At 37.1% G+C, this 16365-nt stretch overlaps 1 protein-coding gene across 4 annotated transcripts in view; it reads left to right on the forward strand.

Moving 5' to 3' along the window:
* RYR2 (ryanodine receptor 2) overlaps window positions 1-16365 on the forward strand; it is a 434547-nt gene that overhangs the window by 186608 nt on the left and 231574 nt on the right. For all 4 annotated transcript variants that reach the window (XM_055714670.1, XM_055714672.1, XM_055714671.1 and 1 more), the window contains exons 7-9: window positions 900-999; window positions 4160-4256; window positions 14513-14587. In XM_055714670.1, the coding sequence (XP_055570645.1) occupies window positions 900-999; window positions 4160-4256; window positions 14513-14587 (272 nt within the window). The remainder of the gene's footprint in view (window positions 1-899; window positions 1000-4159; window positions 4257-14512; window positions 14588-16365) is intronic.

Consider the following 16365-nt stretch of genomic DNA (forward strand, 5'->3'; position numbering starts at 1 on the left):
TGGAATCTGTGTAGTGATCTCAGAGGAATTCGAACAAACTGGCGGCCCGCAGGGCAGGAATGGGACTGGTAAGACAAACAGTACACTTCAAAGCAGCTGCTTCTTTGTGGAACACTTGGTTCCATAACCTTACAAAAGATTGTGCTGTTCGGCACTAACAGTGTATCAGTGGAACTGACATAGTGTGGGACAAAGGATTTTACATGGATGCAATATATAACACACAGACACACACGAAAGCACATGTGGTGCTCACTGTAAGGACCTGAGACATGGCAGAAGAGAGGGAGTAACACAGCAAAAGAGCATCCGTTGGATCCCTAGGGAGGAAGCGAGCCTTTCAGAGAAAAATCTTTTCATATTTGCTTGCATCATGAAACTTTTGTGCAAGAATATATCGTGGGGACTCCCTTAAGTACCTTACAAAGTTACTTACTTGATTGCTTGCTTTCTTTGATCTGATGGCAGTTCTAGGAAGCCAGTGGCCCACAAGAAATAGAGTGGTGAGTTACGCTTGAAATACAGATCAATGTCACATCCCAATGTTCAAACTTTGTGGGAAATCCCATTGTGTACAGAAGGAAGAATGGCGGTGTAAGGACCCCACAGTATTTAATAATCAGTTCTTCAGAGTGTGTACTGTGATCTGAGACCCCAAACAGCTGACCATTCTGTGCTATTTATGTATGTCTCCTGAAGGCAATTACACTGTTATTACTCTAAATTTTATTTCTAACGTCCCTTGATGAGTACCAATGGCTGACTTTGTGTTTACTTACACAGTCAATAAGGAAGAATTTATATATGATGGAAACGAGAACGTTTGATGCTATTATTGTATACTGTAATGACATTTTTAATTAATCCCAAATAAAAGCCTCTTTCTTTCCTGGTTTCAGCATCTCTCTTATGGCAATGGTAGCTTGCACGTTGATGCAGCCTTCCAGCAAACGCTCTGGAGTGTAGCACCCATCAGTTCGGGAAGTGAAGCTGCCCAAGGTGAGATTGACTCAACTTTAATTGTGGAAAGACTGATTGTACATGAAATACCTGAAAAATGACATTATTCTGCCAAGTGTGGGAGTGGGTTTCTTTTATGTAAACATTCAGTCCAATAAATAAATAAATATACAGATGTTTTGAAAACAGACGGAAAGTTATACTGAAAGTGACACTGATGGTATTCAGAAAAAAATATATAGAAAACTGAACAGTTCATTCAGTTCTCATTTTGCTAAAGGTATAACAACATTCATAACATTATTTTTTTTTTAGTGGCTTTTGGTCCTGGTTTAAAATGTTATCCCAGATTATTCTGATACATGCAGTCATACCTTTGTGTTCCTGAAACTGCGTAAAAAATAGGCAAGAGGACTAGAAGCAGGATGTGAAATCCTAGGAGTTATGACTAGGAATAGTTTTGTGGGGAACATATGACTGAGAAGTAAAATAAAAGGAGAGGAAAGACAGAAAGAGAAAGAACAACTTTCAAAATGTATTTTATGTAGGAGTTAAGAAGGTGATTTTTTAAGGTAGCTTCTGACATGAAAGGACAAGGATCCCTGAATTTATGCTGCTGGTTCCACAGGGAAGTGGATCATGTTTTCCTGAAAAGTCTGTCACAATGTAAAGCCTAATGTTTTCTAGTTTTCTACAGAATAATTGTATTGAGTAGTTATTGTAACAGAACCTTAAGAAGGTTAAAGCAGCAGGTCTTTTTTTTTCTTACTCCTTGGGGTTTTTGGGTACTATTTTTTCACTAGACTGACATTTCACATCAATTCCTTTATCTGGCGTATTTTAAAACACAGTTGTGGAATGCTCTTACGGCTCTGCTTATTCAGATATCAGGGACAGCATTGCCAACAACTCCTTTTTATATACTCACTGTATTTTTAGACTATATTTAGAATCATGCTGCACAGTCAGATTCTCTGACATGGCTTCTAGTGCAATCCATTATTAAAAAATTTCTAGTGCATTGCTTAACAGTGTCCTAAACTTTATGGAGGAAATCTTTCTGTTGATGGGAGGAGAAAACCTTCTCCTCTCCAACCTGTTGCTCCTTGCTGTAAACCCCATGTGCCTCGTCAGCACTGGTGTGGCGTTCATGTTAATCGTCCCAGTCCAGTTTATTAGCTGAGACCCAGATTTGTGCTGTGCCGCATCCCTCTGGATGGTGAACTTCACTAGTGAGACCTGCCTGGCTGTTTGGGAAGCAGAAATCCACAGTGATACAGTGTCATGTTATGCCCTCGACCCCACAGGAAACCATGGGAAAATGATGTAATATGATTTTAGCAGCTGTGCGTTTCTCTGTGTATTTGCTTGTTCCTTGTTGCTTTGCCTTTCCGTTTTCACTTTTCTGAAGTATAGACATTTTCTTTGTTAAGCAGTATCTTTTCTGGAGAAGATCAGCTGGCTGATGTCAGAAAGAATCAGAGCAAAGGCCTTACTTTAGTAAAACTGACAAATGTTCCTGTATTCAAAGTTGTCTTGTAAAGGGAGAGTTAATCTGACACTTGGTGTGTAAGACCTTACTCTATATGCCTCAGTAAAACTGTAGCCAAACGGGACAAAATTACCTCAAAAGGGGAGAAGAGGATGATAAAGCTAGTTTTGTTAGTATCTGCAAAATGCTATGTCATCATCCTAAACAAAATATTAGTGTATAGAAATAACTACACTACAATACTCTTTTAATCAAAATTTCCCATTAAAAAAGGTTAGTAACTGAAACACTTCAATTAAATGAGTTAGAAGTGAAAATAATGGATAAATAGTCTGTAAAATGAACTAGGATATTGGAGGTAGGTAGTTACAAGAAAATGATTTCTGTTTACATGTATTTCTGGAAAATTGGCTTATGCAGAAGTCAGTTGTTTAAGTCAAAACAGAGCTTTAGACTCAGATCAAGTAATTCTGCTAATTCTGTACTGTGAAGCAGATGGAGGGCACTTGAAAAACAAAACAATACAAAACAAACAAAAAAACCCTGAAAAAAGCTGCTCAGGGCAGAACATCTCCAGAACTATATTGACACAGGTCTGTGAAAAAATTAATATATAATAATAAAAAAATTAATAACTACTGTTACCTGGTCATATACCTCTGTGTCAAAACCAAGAATTTAAAAATTCAATGCTAATATTTGCTACATAAGTACTAAATTGATATTGACTTAGATGATTTAAAAAAATGTATTTTGAAATATTCCCTGATGTATATTCAGGAAAAAGATTCCCTGTAGCTTCAAAATAAACCTGTGACATCTGTACAGTGTGACTGTTGGGTCTTCAACACCATTTCCCTGTACAGACCTGTCTTACTGCAAAGCATCACTTGTTAATACAGACATAACTGCAAAACATTATTCCAATAATATTTATTTTAAAAATTGTTTTTGTTATAACACTAAACCCAAGGGATTATGTTACCTCATTCAGCTTAAATGCAGAATTTGATACTAGCCAGTTCTAGCAAGAAGAGAAGGTGATATTAGGAAACGAACAAGAGTTTATGTTTAGCTTGTCAAACTGAAAAAATACCATTGAATTGCACTTAAAATCTAAGTCTTAGTATTCTTCAGTTACTAGATTATAATACAATATTTGTATTATAATATAAAATTGTATTTGTTTTTAATGTCGCATCTCTGACGCAAAAAAACTGACGCACAGAAAACTTCCAAAGACACCAAAAATTATTTTAAGGTTAACTAAATCAATCAATCAATTTTAGTTTTGTTAGTATATAAACTGGAATCCTTAACTTAAATCAAACCCAAAAGTGAATAGGTAAAATAGAAGAATCTCCCATTTTTTCTGTTGTAATCTGGGAGGGAAGTACTTGCTTCCTTGGTTCCACTAGATCAATCATTCCTGAGTTGCACTAACTCTAGAATCCCCTGTCTGTGGCTTTCGTTCTCCTGATCCACCCTTTGCTTCTTGCCGACTTGAAGCTTTTCACTTGGCAATATCCAGCTGGATCCCCAGGGTACGAGATACCTCCACTTCTTCTGAATCTCTCTGTAAAGTAACATAAAATGCCATCAGGAAAAAAAAAAAAAGAAATTGATAGTATTTATTACAGTTTGATCTATAGTTTTACATCTTGCTGTGTTCAGACAAGTGCACTTTATTTTCTCCCTTTATTCAAGGATATCTGATAGGAGGGGATGTTCTGAGGTTATTGCATGGTCACATGGATGAATGTTTGACAGTCCCTTCTGGTGAACACGGAGAAGAACAAAGAAGGTAGGTTTCCAGCTTACAATGGGATAATAAATGTTGCTGAATCAATATTAAGTGTCACTGATAGTACAGATTTTTGAAGGATATCGTAAATATTGTTGAGATGAACTTTGGACATGAGCCTCTTTACATTTTCTTTTCAGTATTGTTCAAGTCTGATTTCACTCACTATGTGTAAAAGCAGTAGTGATATTTGGTAACTTGCTCTTGTCTTGGCTAACTTAAGAACACTGCGAATGAAATCTGTTGGTTTCTTTATTGCTGGTGTTTTTTTTCTGTGATCACAAAAATTTCCTCAGGACAGGCTATGTTACCATTACTGCCCAGTCCTTCAAGGCTACTAATCTGGGTATTGAGCTCAGGTGTACCTGTCATGGTAGTCTAGAACTTAATTTATGGTTATTTTCTTGACTAAAGGAATCCTAGAATGGAAGTAGAGAAGTGATACAGCTTGGTCTGCATCTCTCAGTTAACTAATAAATGCAAATGATGAGAAGACTGGCACTGAAATTGGTGTTTCAGTGGAGTTATTACATGGGTGAATCAAAGTCCTATTTATTTGCTCTAATAAAATATACTCTAAGCTTCTTTTCAGTAGGGCAGCATCATATGATTTAATCCTACCTTCAGGTGGAAGATTGCTAAATGATAATGTTGATTTTGGAATAGTTTGTTTAATGCAGCGTATTGGGTAGCTTCATTTCCATGACAAAGAAAGTGCTGTTCATGCATTTCCAAATGAGTTTTCTGGGTTTGCAAATACAAGTGTGTGTTTTATTCTATTTGATTCTGATTGGTAAAGGTAAGAACAAGACACTGGAAGCTCTCATAATATATAGCAAAAATCTTCCAGGACTTTTAAAATATTACAGTTTTCTTATACAGCTGCTAACCAACCCTTCCTGGCTATTTTTCATTTTTTAGACAAGAGAATAATTTTTGAACACAGAAGATATTTCAAAATGCTGAGTTGTAAAATGTGGTCGTTTTGTGTTTTACTTTTAGTTACCATGTGCCAGATCCATTACAGCTTGGAGTTTATTGCTACTGTTATTATCCTCACCCTGAAAGTGACGAAAAGAGATGATAAATAAATAGGATTCAATGTTTGCCCCTACTTCAGTCTAAATCCTGCAAAAATCCTTTTAAAAATTGTAGTTACACTGTAATTGCAGATTTATAGGATAATCAAGCACTTCAGTAATGAACTTCAACACTTAAGAACACAGTAAAAATCTACCTCTCTTCAACAAGACTAACATTATATATAAATTGCAATAAAGGAACATGAAGTTGCAAGTTAAGAAAAAAAATTGTTTGATCTGCCTGTACAGGCACATGATGCTCTGTAACATGGGAAGCATAAGGTTCATTTCTTAAGCTGGAGACCAGTGCTGTAAGCAGTCCAGACCATTATTTTTTTCTGCAGTGTCTACCTTTTCCCCTATGCATCTAGTACCCCAAAGAAAGCAGAGCTAGTAGACAACAAATAGTACCTATATCTTTGTCTTTATATTTCCTGGTAGCAATACTGAGAAACATTGCTTCTCAGTGCTTCATAAAAAACAGACTTGATTTTCTGAACTTATCTTGTTGTTCAGGAGCTTTCTTTAATAAACTAACACAGAATAAAAATAAGTTGGGTTTTTTCTTTTTCATGTTTTCTTTTTCTGTGGTTCTATTTCTTTTCTGAAGTATTTTAAATTATTTTTACTAATAAACCTGGAATATACTCTATAATTACTTTTGATTTTATGGAGTTAGGTATAACCACTCTGTGCCCCACACTTTCTCCTGTTACATTATTAGTAAATCAGTTATTACTTAAAACCTCTATACTGCTATCTCTAATTAGAGGACTCTTGCCTATTCAAAATAATATCTAAAAGGATAATTGGTGGCTCCTTTCAGTTTTCAATATTCATGCAAAAATTATTTAGATGGGTGGTATTTAACTGCTGGTATAATTATTTTTAAAAATATGGGTAATTTTGTCAGGCAGAAAATTGTAAGATAAATTATTTTAGCTTTCATTTTAAGTTAACTTCCATAACTTTTGCACATAAGGCATGGTAAAGGATTATATATTTGGAGTATAATAATGTATTATCCTTTCATTGCCTTTTGAAATAGCCTGGTGATAGGTTATGGTGGTTGTGCTTGGTTTTGTTTTGTTCCAGCGTATGCCTGAGGAGCAGCTCTGCTCTGCAGAATGGCAGCGTAAAGGAACACTGAGAAGTTCCATCTCTGTTGTGACTCACTAATTCTCTATCTCATTTTAATTTTTTCTGCAAAGGCCTCCTCTTTTATGCATTTTCAAATAAACAAACGATCAGACAGTCCTAAAATAACAGTTTTATTCTAGAGTGTCACCTGGTATCTAATTCTGGGAATGAATAAATTGTTTTGAAGGGAAGGATCCTCCCAGGCAGTTTCTAAAAATAACTGCTTATTTTCTCTATTCTTAGAGCGTTGATACAGTTACATAAATTTGAGTATAAAAGTCTTCCAGAGATTACCAGAAGTCACACATTCTCAAACTGTTTATAATCTTGGGGAAGAACATTTAGCACAGGGGAAACGTGCAAAACAGTGACAATGCAGATCCCGTATTCGCGGTTACAGAACCTAACAAAGCTTCCTCCGAGGCAAGGTCATCCAAATCTGTGCTGGAAGAGCCTGGTACAGTGGCATAAATAGTCATATAAAAAGGCTGTAAAATTCTTTTCTGTCTCTCACAATTTTTTCTGAATGCATACTGTGTTTCCTTGCTTAGTTGTTGAGCTTCTGGGTCCTTCCATGTGATCCTTAAATTGTGCTACTGTGATCACTGGAAGGTAGGGTGGAATCATCGTATTTGTGGATGAGGGACTTGGGTATAGAGAGGTGAGATGTAATTGCACAGTGAGCAGTGGAAAAAAAAGCAACATTCAGGGCCAGCTTTTGGTACTGGCAAAGCAGGTGTTTGCCCAAGGTGAAAGACTGGTTAAGAGGATGATCATGTTGCCTTCCTCCAAGAACTGAGATCCAGAAAGTTCCTTTGGCCAGTAATGGATAGCCATAGTGTTGGGTCTTGCATGCAAAGCCCAGTCCGTACTGTCTTCTGGCCATGGCCCCTCAGTTCTGGGGGGAGGGGGCTGCAGACTGCTAGAGCAGTGGCTCATCCCTTGCCCCCTCCCTCCTGCAGGCAGTGGTACCCCGTTGTCTCAGTGGTACGCACCTCCTGCCCTGGCACCAGCAGATGCAGGCGTAGGATGGGGTTAGAGCACGGAGGCAAAGTGGCTGGGCTACCTGTTGCCAAGGCTGCTGTGTCTTGGTGCATTTAAATTCCCAGTGAAGATGGTATCTGGGAGAACTGGTCTGCTGCTGCTACCTAGCTGAATTTGGTAAAAATTGCTGAGAAATCGTGAGTTGTCTCTGATAATGCTACCTTTTATGTAGAGGTGCTTAGCTCTTGATGTAACACCAGTGAGGCATTATTCAAAGGTTACATCTCTGAACTACAGTTTAAGACTGCTTTGAGTATTTGTGTATTGGGAGACTCAGAGAACTGATTTAATCAACAGTTTATTGCAGTAGTAACTCAAGAAAAATAGTAAAATAGGATTTTATTGCCTGAACTATTCCCCCCCCCCCTCCAAAAAAAAAAAAAAAAATCAATCTAGCTGGAATCAGAAACCTTAAAACAAGTTTTAATAATTGTAGTGGCCTGTTCACCACACAAGAGTCTCTAGGCTGGGGAGCTCCTATCCACTCAGAAATTTATTTTTCCTTGGGAAGAAGCTGTAAGTAGATTCTCCCTGAAGTTGCTAGACTTAGTTTGCTTTGCAATTAAAAAACACATTCCAGTTGGAAGCAGTGCAAATAGAGATGGTTGTGGTAGCATGTTGGTTTACTTGATATTATGCTAGAAAAAAATAGGGTTGTTTGTTTGGGGTTTTTTGTTTAAAACTACCACAAGCAGAGTGGCCGTGATCCTGGTAATTTTCACTCACTCTGACCCAAATGAATAACAAAAAAGGAACAGGCAAAAGATTAAGTATGTGCAGCTTCACTGGATTGAATATAATTTACTGCACATGCTAGTTAGGTACGTTGCTGATTTAAGGAAGTATTTAAAGCCTTGTGCACAGAATCCTTAAATTGTGTTTTTATTGGGTAAAATGCCTTATCTATAGCAAACTGGACCTAAATTTGCAGCGTTGTTTCTGTAGCTCTTCAATTCAAATTTCAGAAGCATTTCCAGATAGATTAAAAAATAAATATAGGTAGAGATATACAAAAGAAGGCATTAGCGTAATCAGTTCGGTGTTCTGGTGGTTACTTAGATTCTATTTAACTTCAAAGCCAGGGGAAACTTCTACAGCAGCACAGTAGCTGTATTTATCTCGACAACTCTTCCTCCGCTCTCTGCCCACATGGTTTGTGGCCTGGTTCCCATCATGTGAGCTGACAGAAGTGGTATAGTGTTGAGTCTTCACTTGTGAATTTATAATATCGAAAGAATTAATAAAATGAATAAATTTATTCTAATTATGGTGGAAGCTGGTATTTAGAGCAGGTATACATTGAAGTGCTTCTGTGAAATTGTTTACCATTGTTTCAGTCTTTTAATTACAAAAAAATGCAAGAAATGTTCATAATAAATTGAGGTTGTGCAGCAAAGATTTAAAAAGTATTGTAAGAAACACGCTGATTTTTCCCCCATCACAGTTTCATTGGTTCACTGCCCCCCTTTTTTTACTGTTCAGTTAAGAGGAATTATTTTACATTTTTGATGTTGTTGTATTATGTGTGTCATTTTTATTTTCCTGTAAAAGTGTCAGCTAGTTATTAATACAGTACTTTATTAATACATTTAATTAATTAATACATTAATACATATTAATACAGTACAGCATAACTGTAGATGTTTTAATTGCTTTGCAGGGGTTTTATTGCGGTTTTAGGTTTTGGTGGGGTTTTTTTTTTTGTTTTGTTTTGGAAGTCCCCAATAAGTAGTGGCAGATAGCAGTGAAAATATGTAATCAAAATTATTTGGGGTTTTTTTGGGGGCTGTGGTGCTTGCTCTTTATTGTACCACTGTCATTAATATGCTTTTAGAAGTCCAGGAGTAGGACTGTGAGTATTCATAGTTCCCAGTGTAGAAGGGGGCCATGAATGTTCCTATTGCCACTAATTTGCATTTTGATTTGCAATACAATATTTTTAAGTGGTGGCTGTGGTGCAGTTTGGACCCTTCAGAAATATATTGTAACAGAAAGAAATTTCCTGTGAGAGAGAGCAAAGTGCTCCCGGCTTTTGTGAAGCGTCACCTGAGGTGGCACAGACTCCAGTTTCACAAACGATCCAGTCAGAATAGGCCTTCATGAGGGAATGTCTATGTGGAGCTTAATTTTGTCATTCAGCACTTCTGTCATTCCTGCCTTTGAGAGTTTCTTTGGGTTAAACGTATTACATTAAGGCTTTTGTGTATTATACTGAATGTTTTGTGTTAGGCTCAGAAATGTATAGACAGGGTTTTAAAGTGTTGAAAGTCAAAATCAATGTGACTTAGCCAGTCTCAGCTCCTTTTCACTTTCCTTTCCATACTGTTCTCGTTCAACAGTTAAAATGCACTCTTTCATATGGCATTATGAACTCGTGAGGTCTGTTGTATCCCAGAAAAGCTGGGATCTGGCACCTGTGAAGAATTATTTATGACTGAAATGTGAACTCAGCAAGTTTTCACCCACCATTGGTCAATAACCTTTCCCCCATGCCCAAAACAACACACAAGCCTTGAATAGAAATGGTTGTGCTTTGCTTTTATAAATTAATCTGAAAAAAATCCATCGAGCTCTTCAGTGGCTGATCTTTCAAATTAAATCTGTTGTTGGAGGGAGCGGAACAATTTCTGTAACTTGAACTTTGACATCTTATTTGGATCTGTTCATTTGCATATAATCCAGATGCGATATTGTTATTTTATTTATGCCATATTTATGGCACCCCGATTCACTCCATGTTACTGAGTTGTACTCCATTATTTCATTGCTATGGAACTTGGGATTTACAGGTTCTTGAACCAATACTACTTCAGCAATATTGAATCATTGTCATTTAATGTAATTTATTTTAGCCTCAGTTGATACCCTTTTGTAGTCAGTGGAATTTGCTGAAATGATTGCCCTCTCCCTGCTGGACAATACTTCAATACGAATATGAAGCCAGTAATGATTCTCCAGGGGTTCTGATATGTGCTAGTCTATTTTCTACCTGTGTAATTAATTCTTTATTGCAATTGGAGGTGAGAGATTCAAACACCAAGCTTTCTTTTGGATGTTTACCATCTCTGTGCCTCTACATCACCTCTGGGGAGGCTGGAGGAGGGTGCCGGGGTAAGCAGGTGGGAGCAGCACCGGTCAGTGCCCGGTGGGTGGGGATGGGGTGGTGGGTGTGGGTGTGCTGTCTGTGGTCTGTGGTGCTGCAAGTGCAGCCCCAGCACCGTGAGACCAGTGAGATGGCAGGTTCCAGCTCTAGTGACTGTTTATATTAAGGGGAATTAAATAGATTAATGACGTAGTCAGGAGAAGGATGATGTTTTAAATGTAACTTCCAGGCACAGGTCAGGCAAACAAAGACTTCGTCACACCAGCTAATTAACTAGATTAAGGTTTATAGTAAAGAACTGAAAATTCTCAAAGGCTCTGAATTCTTTATAGATATTTTCATTCAAAAGGAAAGTGGTTAATAGCCTTATTCCGTAAGTGTAGAATATGCAAATAAAATGCTTTGGAAAGAATAGGGGAAAAAAAAGTCAAGATTTAGGGTTATGGATATGGCTTAGAAGGTATAAGGTATCTTGAGCTTTCCATGGGAAGGGTAACACTCATTGTAGCTCTTGTCCTCCCTTTTTCTGCTGTTATTTGTACTTCCCTCATGCATTTACATTCCTCATAATTTCATAACAAGGTTTTTTAATGTGCACACACTGTTTGGCAAGTATTGTGCATCTTCATTGTACCTCGCAACTCTATTATTTTTTTTTCCATCTTATCAATGTAAGCCTGCAGTAACCCTTTGATACTCAGAGAATTTTTGTGGTTTATTCACAATGTCATTAAAAGCAATGTTTTATTTGACCTAGTAATACCAGTCTTTGACATGGCTTACCAGTCTTAGTTTCAGGAAGGATTAAAATGTTATGAATCATACTTCCTTTTCAACACTGAACTGTTGTCAAGAGTATATAAAAAGAAATGAGGTACATCCTATCAAATAATGTTTTTATATAGAGCAAGTACTAAGGAAGTTGGTTGGAGCAATCACAGAACAGTTTACTTCTTTTATTTTATTGAAATGAATTGAAAATGAACTTTGGATTTCTTAGACAGTTAAAGACATATTTTATTAGACAATAAAAACTTATGAGATGATCAGGGTTATGAATGTATTCAGCTGCTTTGGGGCAATGGCTAGTATGCATGCTGTTACGGTAAAGGCAGAGTGACTTTTCCTTCAACGAAGAAGAGGTCTTTTATTCAAAGCCACCTTTTCTTTACCATCTTCTCAGTAGAGAGGGCAGTATCTAGCTAAAGACACAAGAGCTGGCACCGTATTCTAGTGCTTTGTGGCAACTTGGTTTTTTTGTAGCATGTATCTTCTTTTTGGCCCATAAGAAGTATTGCTGCTGCATGCTCAAACCCAGTCTCTGGGCTTCCCCTTGTGCTTTCCTGTAGGGATCCCTGATCCCTAGCCCTCCAGTCCCCAGCTCCTTCTCAGTCCCCCTCCAGATTGCTGTCCTTTATTCTTTTGCTGAGGCTTTGCTGCTACTGCCTTTTTGACTGTTGTGCCTAAAGTGCTATCACTGTCTTTCTGCCTTCCCCCCCTCTGTTGCTACTGTACCCGTTCATTCATATGGAAGAGACATTCCTAGGATGCTTTTTATTTCTTCTGGGAAACAAATCACATGCTTATATTTAGAATTTCTTCTCTTCTATCTCTTCTCCATTTTCTCATCTTACATGGCCATTCCCAGACATAACTCCCCTTTGGGAGAACAGCGAAAGGAAATAATGGATGGACAGTCACATAAAAGAACACTACTTTACCCATGAGAAGCCATTCTTTTAAGTTCACAATGGGCACTTTTTTAGATGTTTAAAATTACACTGACACAACTGCTATGTGTAATCTAAAGCTAGTTTCAAAAGAGTACTCAGACTGAGAAACTGGTGACAGCTTCCAGGTTTCCACTGTGAAAAGGAACTTCATTCCTGAAAAGTAAAAAGGTACCAATTTAAAAATGAAATATTCTGATTAATTTAAGCCTTTGCTTTTACCCGATTTCTCATAAATTTAATGACTTTAAAACTGCTGCAAAAAATTGTTGAATTTTTTTATTCTGCGAGTGCAGGAATCCTGTGTGCATTTTGGTCAGTGAGGTTCATATTGAAATAAGCCAGGATATAATCCCAATGTTTTGACTTGAAAAAACAAACAAGCAAACAAACAAACCCAATGACAATGAAGATCAATTTCAATAAAAAATAAAATTGGCTTTGAATTTCATTCCTTTCTGTGAGAGAGATATGAGAGACTTTTACCTGTCAGCTGCTCCTAGCACCACAACCATTGCAGCAAATGACTAATACGTGGAGAAAATACTGGATATAAGGTCAAGGGGAGGATTTTGTACATGTTTATATATGCACTTGTAACTCCTTTTTAGTAGGTGGACAATGTGCCAGGGCTTCTATTTATGCATGGGTCACAAGTATTCAGTGTGAGTGGTTCTATAATTGTAGTGAGCAATATTTATTTTGTATTTGAACTCATTTTTCCCCCTTTAGTTTGTCTTCGTTCTTTCGTGAAGTTTGGGAGTCTTTATTTCCTTATACTTTTTAGCATATTCCAAGATGAATTTTAGCATATCTGTAGTTTCATATTGTCAACAGTACTGAGGAATATATTCTAACTTACTATTTCTTTTGGTTTTGAACCATTTCTTTCAATGCCGGGTTTTCCTCTGTGTTAAGCATTCAGTCTGTCTGTATTACACCCACAGGAGGACCTTGGAAGCTAAAGCCTTGTAAGTACTATGCACCAGATTCCAAAGTTGTGGTCCTCCAAAAATTGCTACTAATAAACAATGGGGAATGCCTACAAATTCAATATTAATATTCCCTAAAGTTATTTCTCTGGCTATTTTTGGCAGTGCCTGATGTCGGCTGAAGATCCCATTTACTCAATCCATAAGGTTTTCCAGGGTCCATAAAACTAGGCCATTCTTTGGCATTGTTCCCTGACATGCTTGACCTGATAACCATAGCGACAGCACTACCTTGCATAAGGCACTTCTGTATTGATTTTTCCCAAAGGAAAGGCCTAGATTTTTAAATTCTGGCAGTGTTTTAGGGCAGAAATAAAGGTGCAGGTGAGAAGCAGTCCAGAGAATGACTCCCTAAGTCTAGAGTGGCAGTGCTAATACTCACCACATTACTCAGTGTTTATTTTGAAGAGAAGTCAGGTTATCTATTCAGGGCTCTTGATGACCATAAAGCTAAAACATTTTGTTGATCATATATAAATCACTTACCTGTGTATAGAATAATGGAGAAAAAAACACCCAACCTTTTCTTAGGCTTAATTGACTATTTTTTAGAAGCACTTAGGTTTATGGATATATGGAGGAACTAGTAGGGTCATTAAATAATAAAATTTGGAAATAGGAATCTGTTAACAGATGTGTGAAGACTGTATCAGTGTGTTTGTGAAACTTCAGGTGCTATGATAATAAAATACAGTGTCAAATAAGTGAATTTTCATAATTCAATATAGTAAGTTGTGTGGTTATTTTAATAGTATAAGCTCTGAGAAAACACTGCCTTTCTTGTGGGATGTATGCAGTGATCACAGATCTTTATCAGCATTTATTATTTATTGTTAGAATCTAGAAATATTTTTATCAGGCTATTGACTTTTATATTTTTTTTTCTCCCTGGATTCCCTATCCTTAAAACACAAGAAAGATATCTAAGCAAACACTGTATAAATCTCGTTGTTATGAATATCACAATAATGGATGCTAAAGACAATTAAAACAAAATAGGGTAACTAAGTCTGAAGGTATATTTGATAAGAGATGGGTTTGAATCTGACAGTTCCGATAATTATTTTCTCAGTCTTAAAATGAGAGATGTAGTTAAATGAACAAACAAATACGGTTTCTTCCAGCAGAGCTGAGCATTTAGTCTGTGCCTTTGCTTGTTTCCCAGAACTGTCCATTATGAAGGTGGCGCTGTGTCAATTCATGCTCGTTCCCTTTGGCGACTAGAGACTCTAAGAGTTGCGTAAGTAAAATCTCTCTCACAAAAAGAAGTCTGTTTGCAGGGCACTTTTTGTATAATAAGAATGTTCCTATAAAAATCAGATTGATAGCTATAAACCCAGAGTGATAATACTAAAATAATCTTCAAAAAGTGCTCTATATCAGTTTCATGAAAAACTTAAGGTCTTCCTGTAGAGTGGATGTTAGACACGGGCAGTGTATATGTATTTTGATTTTTTTTTTAAGTTGTTATAGCTGTCAGCGAATTTACAATTCACATCTTTAACAGATCTGTGACATAATCAGAACTGTTTTCCTTAAAAATAACAGTTCATGTGTGCCACCCCATAACTTGTTTAAGCCATTTGGAAGTCAAAGGCAAAAATTTACAGGAAAAAAAAATGCTACCTTGCATTGTTGGAAGTGTTGGAATGATGGTAAGAAATTCTTGCCTTGTTTGTTAAGGTAATTGCACTGTAAAATTGCACTTAAGTTGTATTACAGTATGTGCTTGTGATAAAATTTGTAGTGACTAATAAATGATTGCTTTTTAGAGATTAAATCAGGGAAGCTTTGGGAAAGGTTATGTTCTAATGATGCTGTTTTCTGTGTGTGCATTTTATTTAATAGGATTATGTTAAATGTCATTGATAGGGCAGTGAGATTTTTGCTTTGGACTAAAATTGACCTCGAGGGTGCTTAAGTGACAAGAAGGAAACTGTGGAAGGATCTCTGCCTTTTTACTTTTCTGATTACGTGTACTTCCCTAATAAGCAGTGGTACTGAAGCAACATGTGGATTTGAGAAATTACAGGTTTCTGTTACAACTATCTCACTTTGGCAGTCATTGCATCCAAACTTTTCAAGTGTAAACATTTGAACATATATGACTGAGAAAAAGTGTGAGAACTATCAAAACAACTAAGCAAAGGTAGCGGCAGTCTTTCTTTTTAAGGAACATGACTTTCTTACCAGGAAAAAAAAAAACCCAAATAAAATCACAAGACTACCACTCTCTCCTACAAGTCTGTCACCTCCCTGTTTTCCTGCATGGTATGCTAATAGCTATATAAATTCATTGCTAAATTGCAGGCACATTACTGTTGATGCCAGTACTTCAATTTGTAACTTAAGTGTATCCATGCCTGAAGTCCTCCATCACTTCTAGTCCTTCCTAGAATGACTGCAGATATAAGGTTGATTCTGTTGATTTTATATAATTCTGGAGAAATCATTGTTTCTGAACTCTCCTTATTAGGGGAGAACTCATAGAAATTGGGCCAGTCTGCATGTGCAGACTGCCTCTTGGGATGCCCTGCCTTGGAATGCTAGATATTATTGCTTAGCATTGCATTCTTTCCCAAAAGGTGGCAGGGATCATATTCTCATGTTGCAGAAAATAACTTTTATTAGTCAGAAATGGCTTCACAAGATACTTTCTGCTCAAAAGGCTTTTCTTGTAAGTGCACGTGATTTGCCCTTTTTCCTATCCTGCAGGTGTGAACTGGGGGCATGGCTCAATTGCCCTACATGTATTGTTTACTTTTTCTTATTGGTACAAGAGAAAATCAAGTCAGACTAGAGAAAAAGGCAGCTCCCCAGCATGGCCCATAATAGGAAAGGTGCAGAGCTGATGTGCTTTAGCAGATCCAGAAATATGATAGCGGAGATTTGTGACTGTCATGAGACTCAACCACTTCCCTGGGCAGGCTGTTCCAATGTTTGACAACCCGTTTGGTGAAGAAATTTTCCCTAATATCTAATCTAAACCTCCCCTGGCGCAACTTCAGGCCATTTCCT

Source organism: Falco cherrug, chromosome 6 (assembly GCF_023634085.1).
Source record: "Falco cherrug isolate bFalChe1 chromosome 6, bFalChe1.pri, whole genome shotgun sequence".
NCBI lineage: Eukaryota > Metazoa > Chordata > Aves > Falconiformes > Falconidae > Falco > Falco cherrug.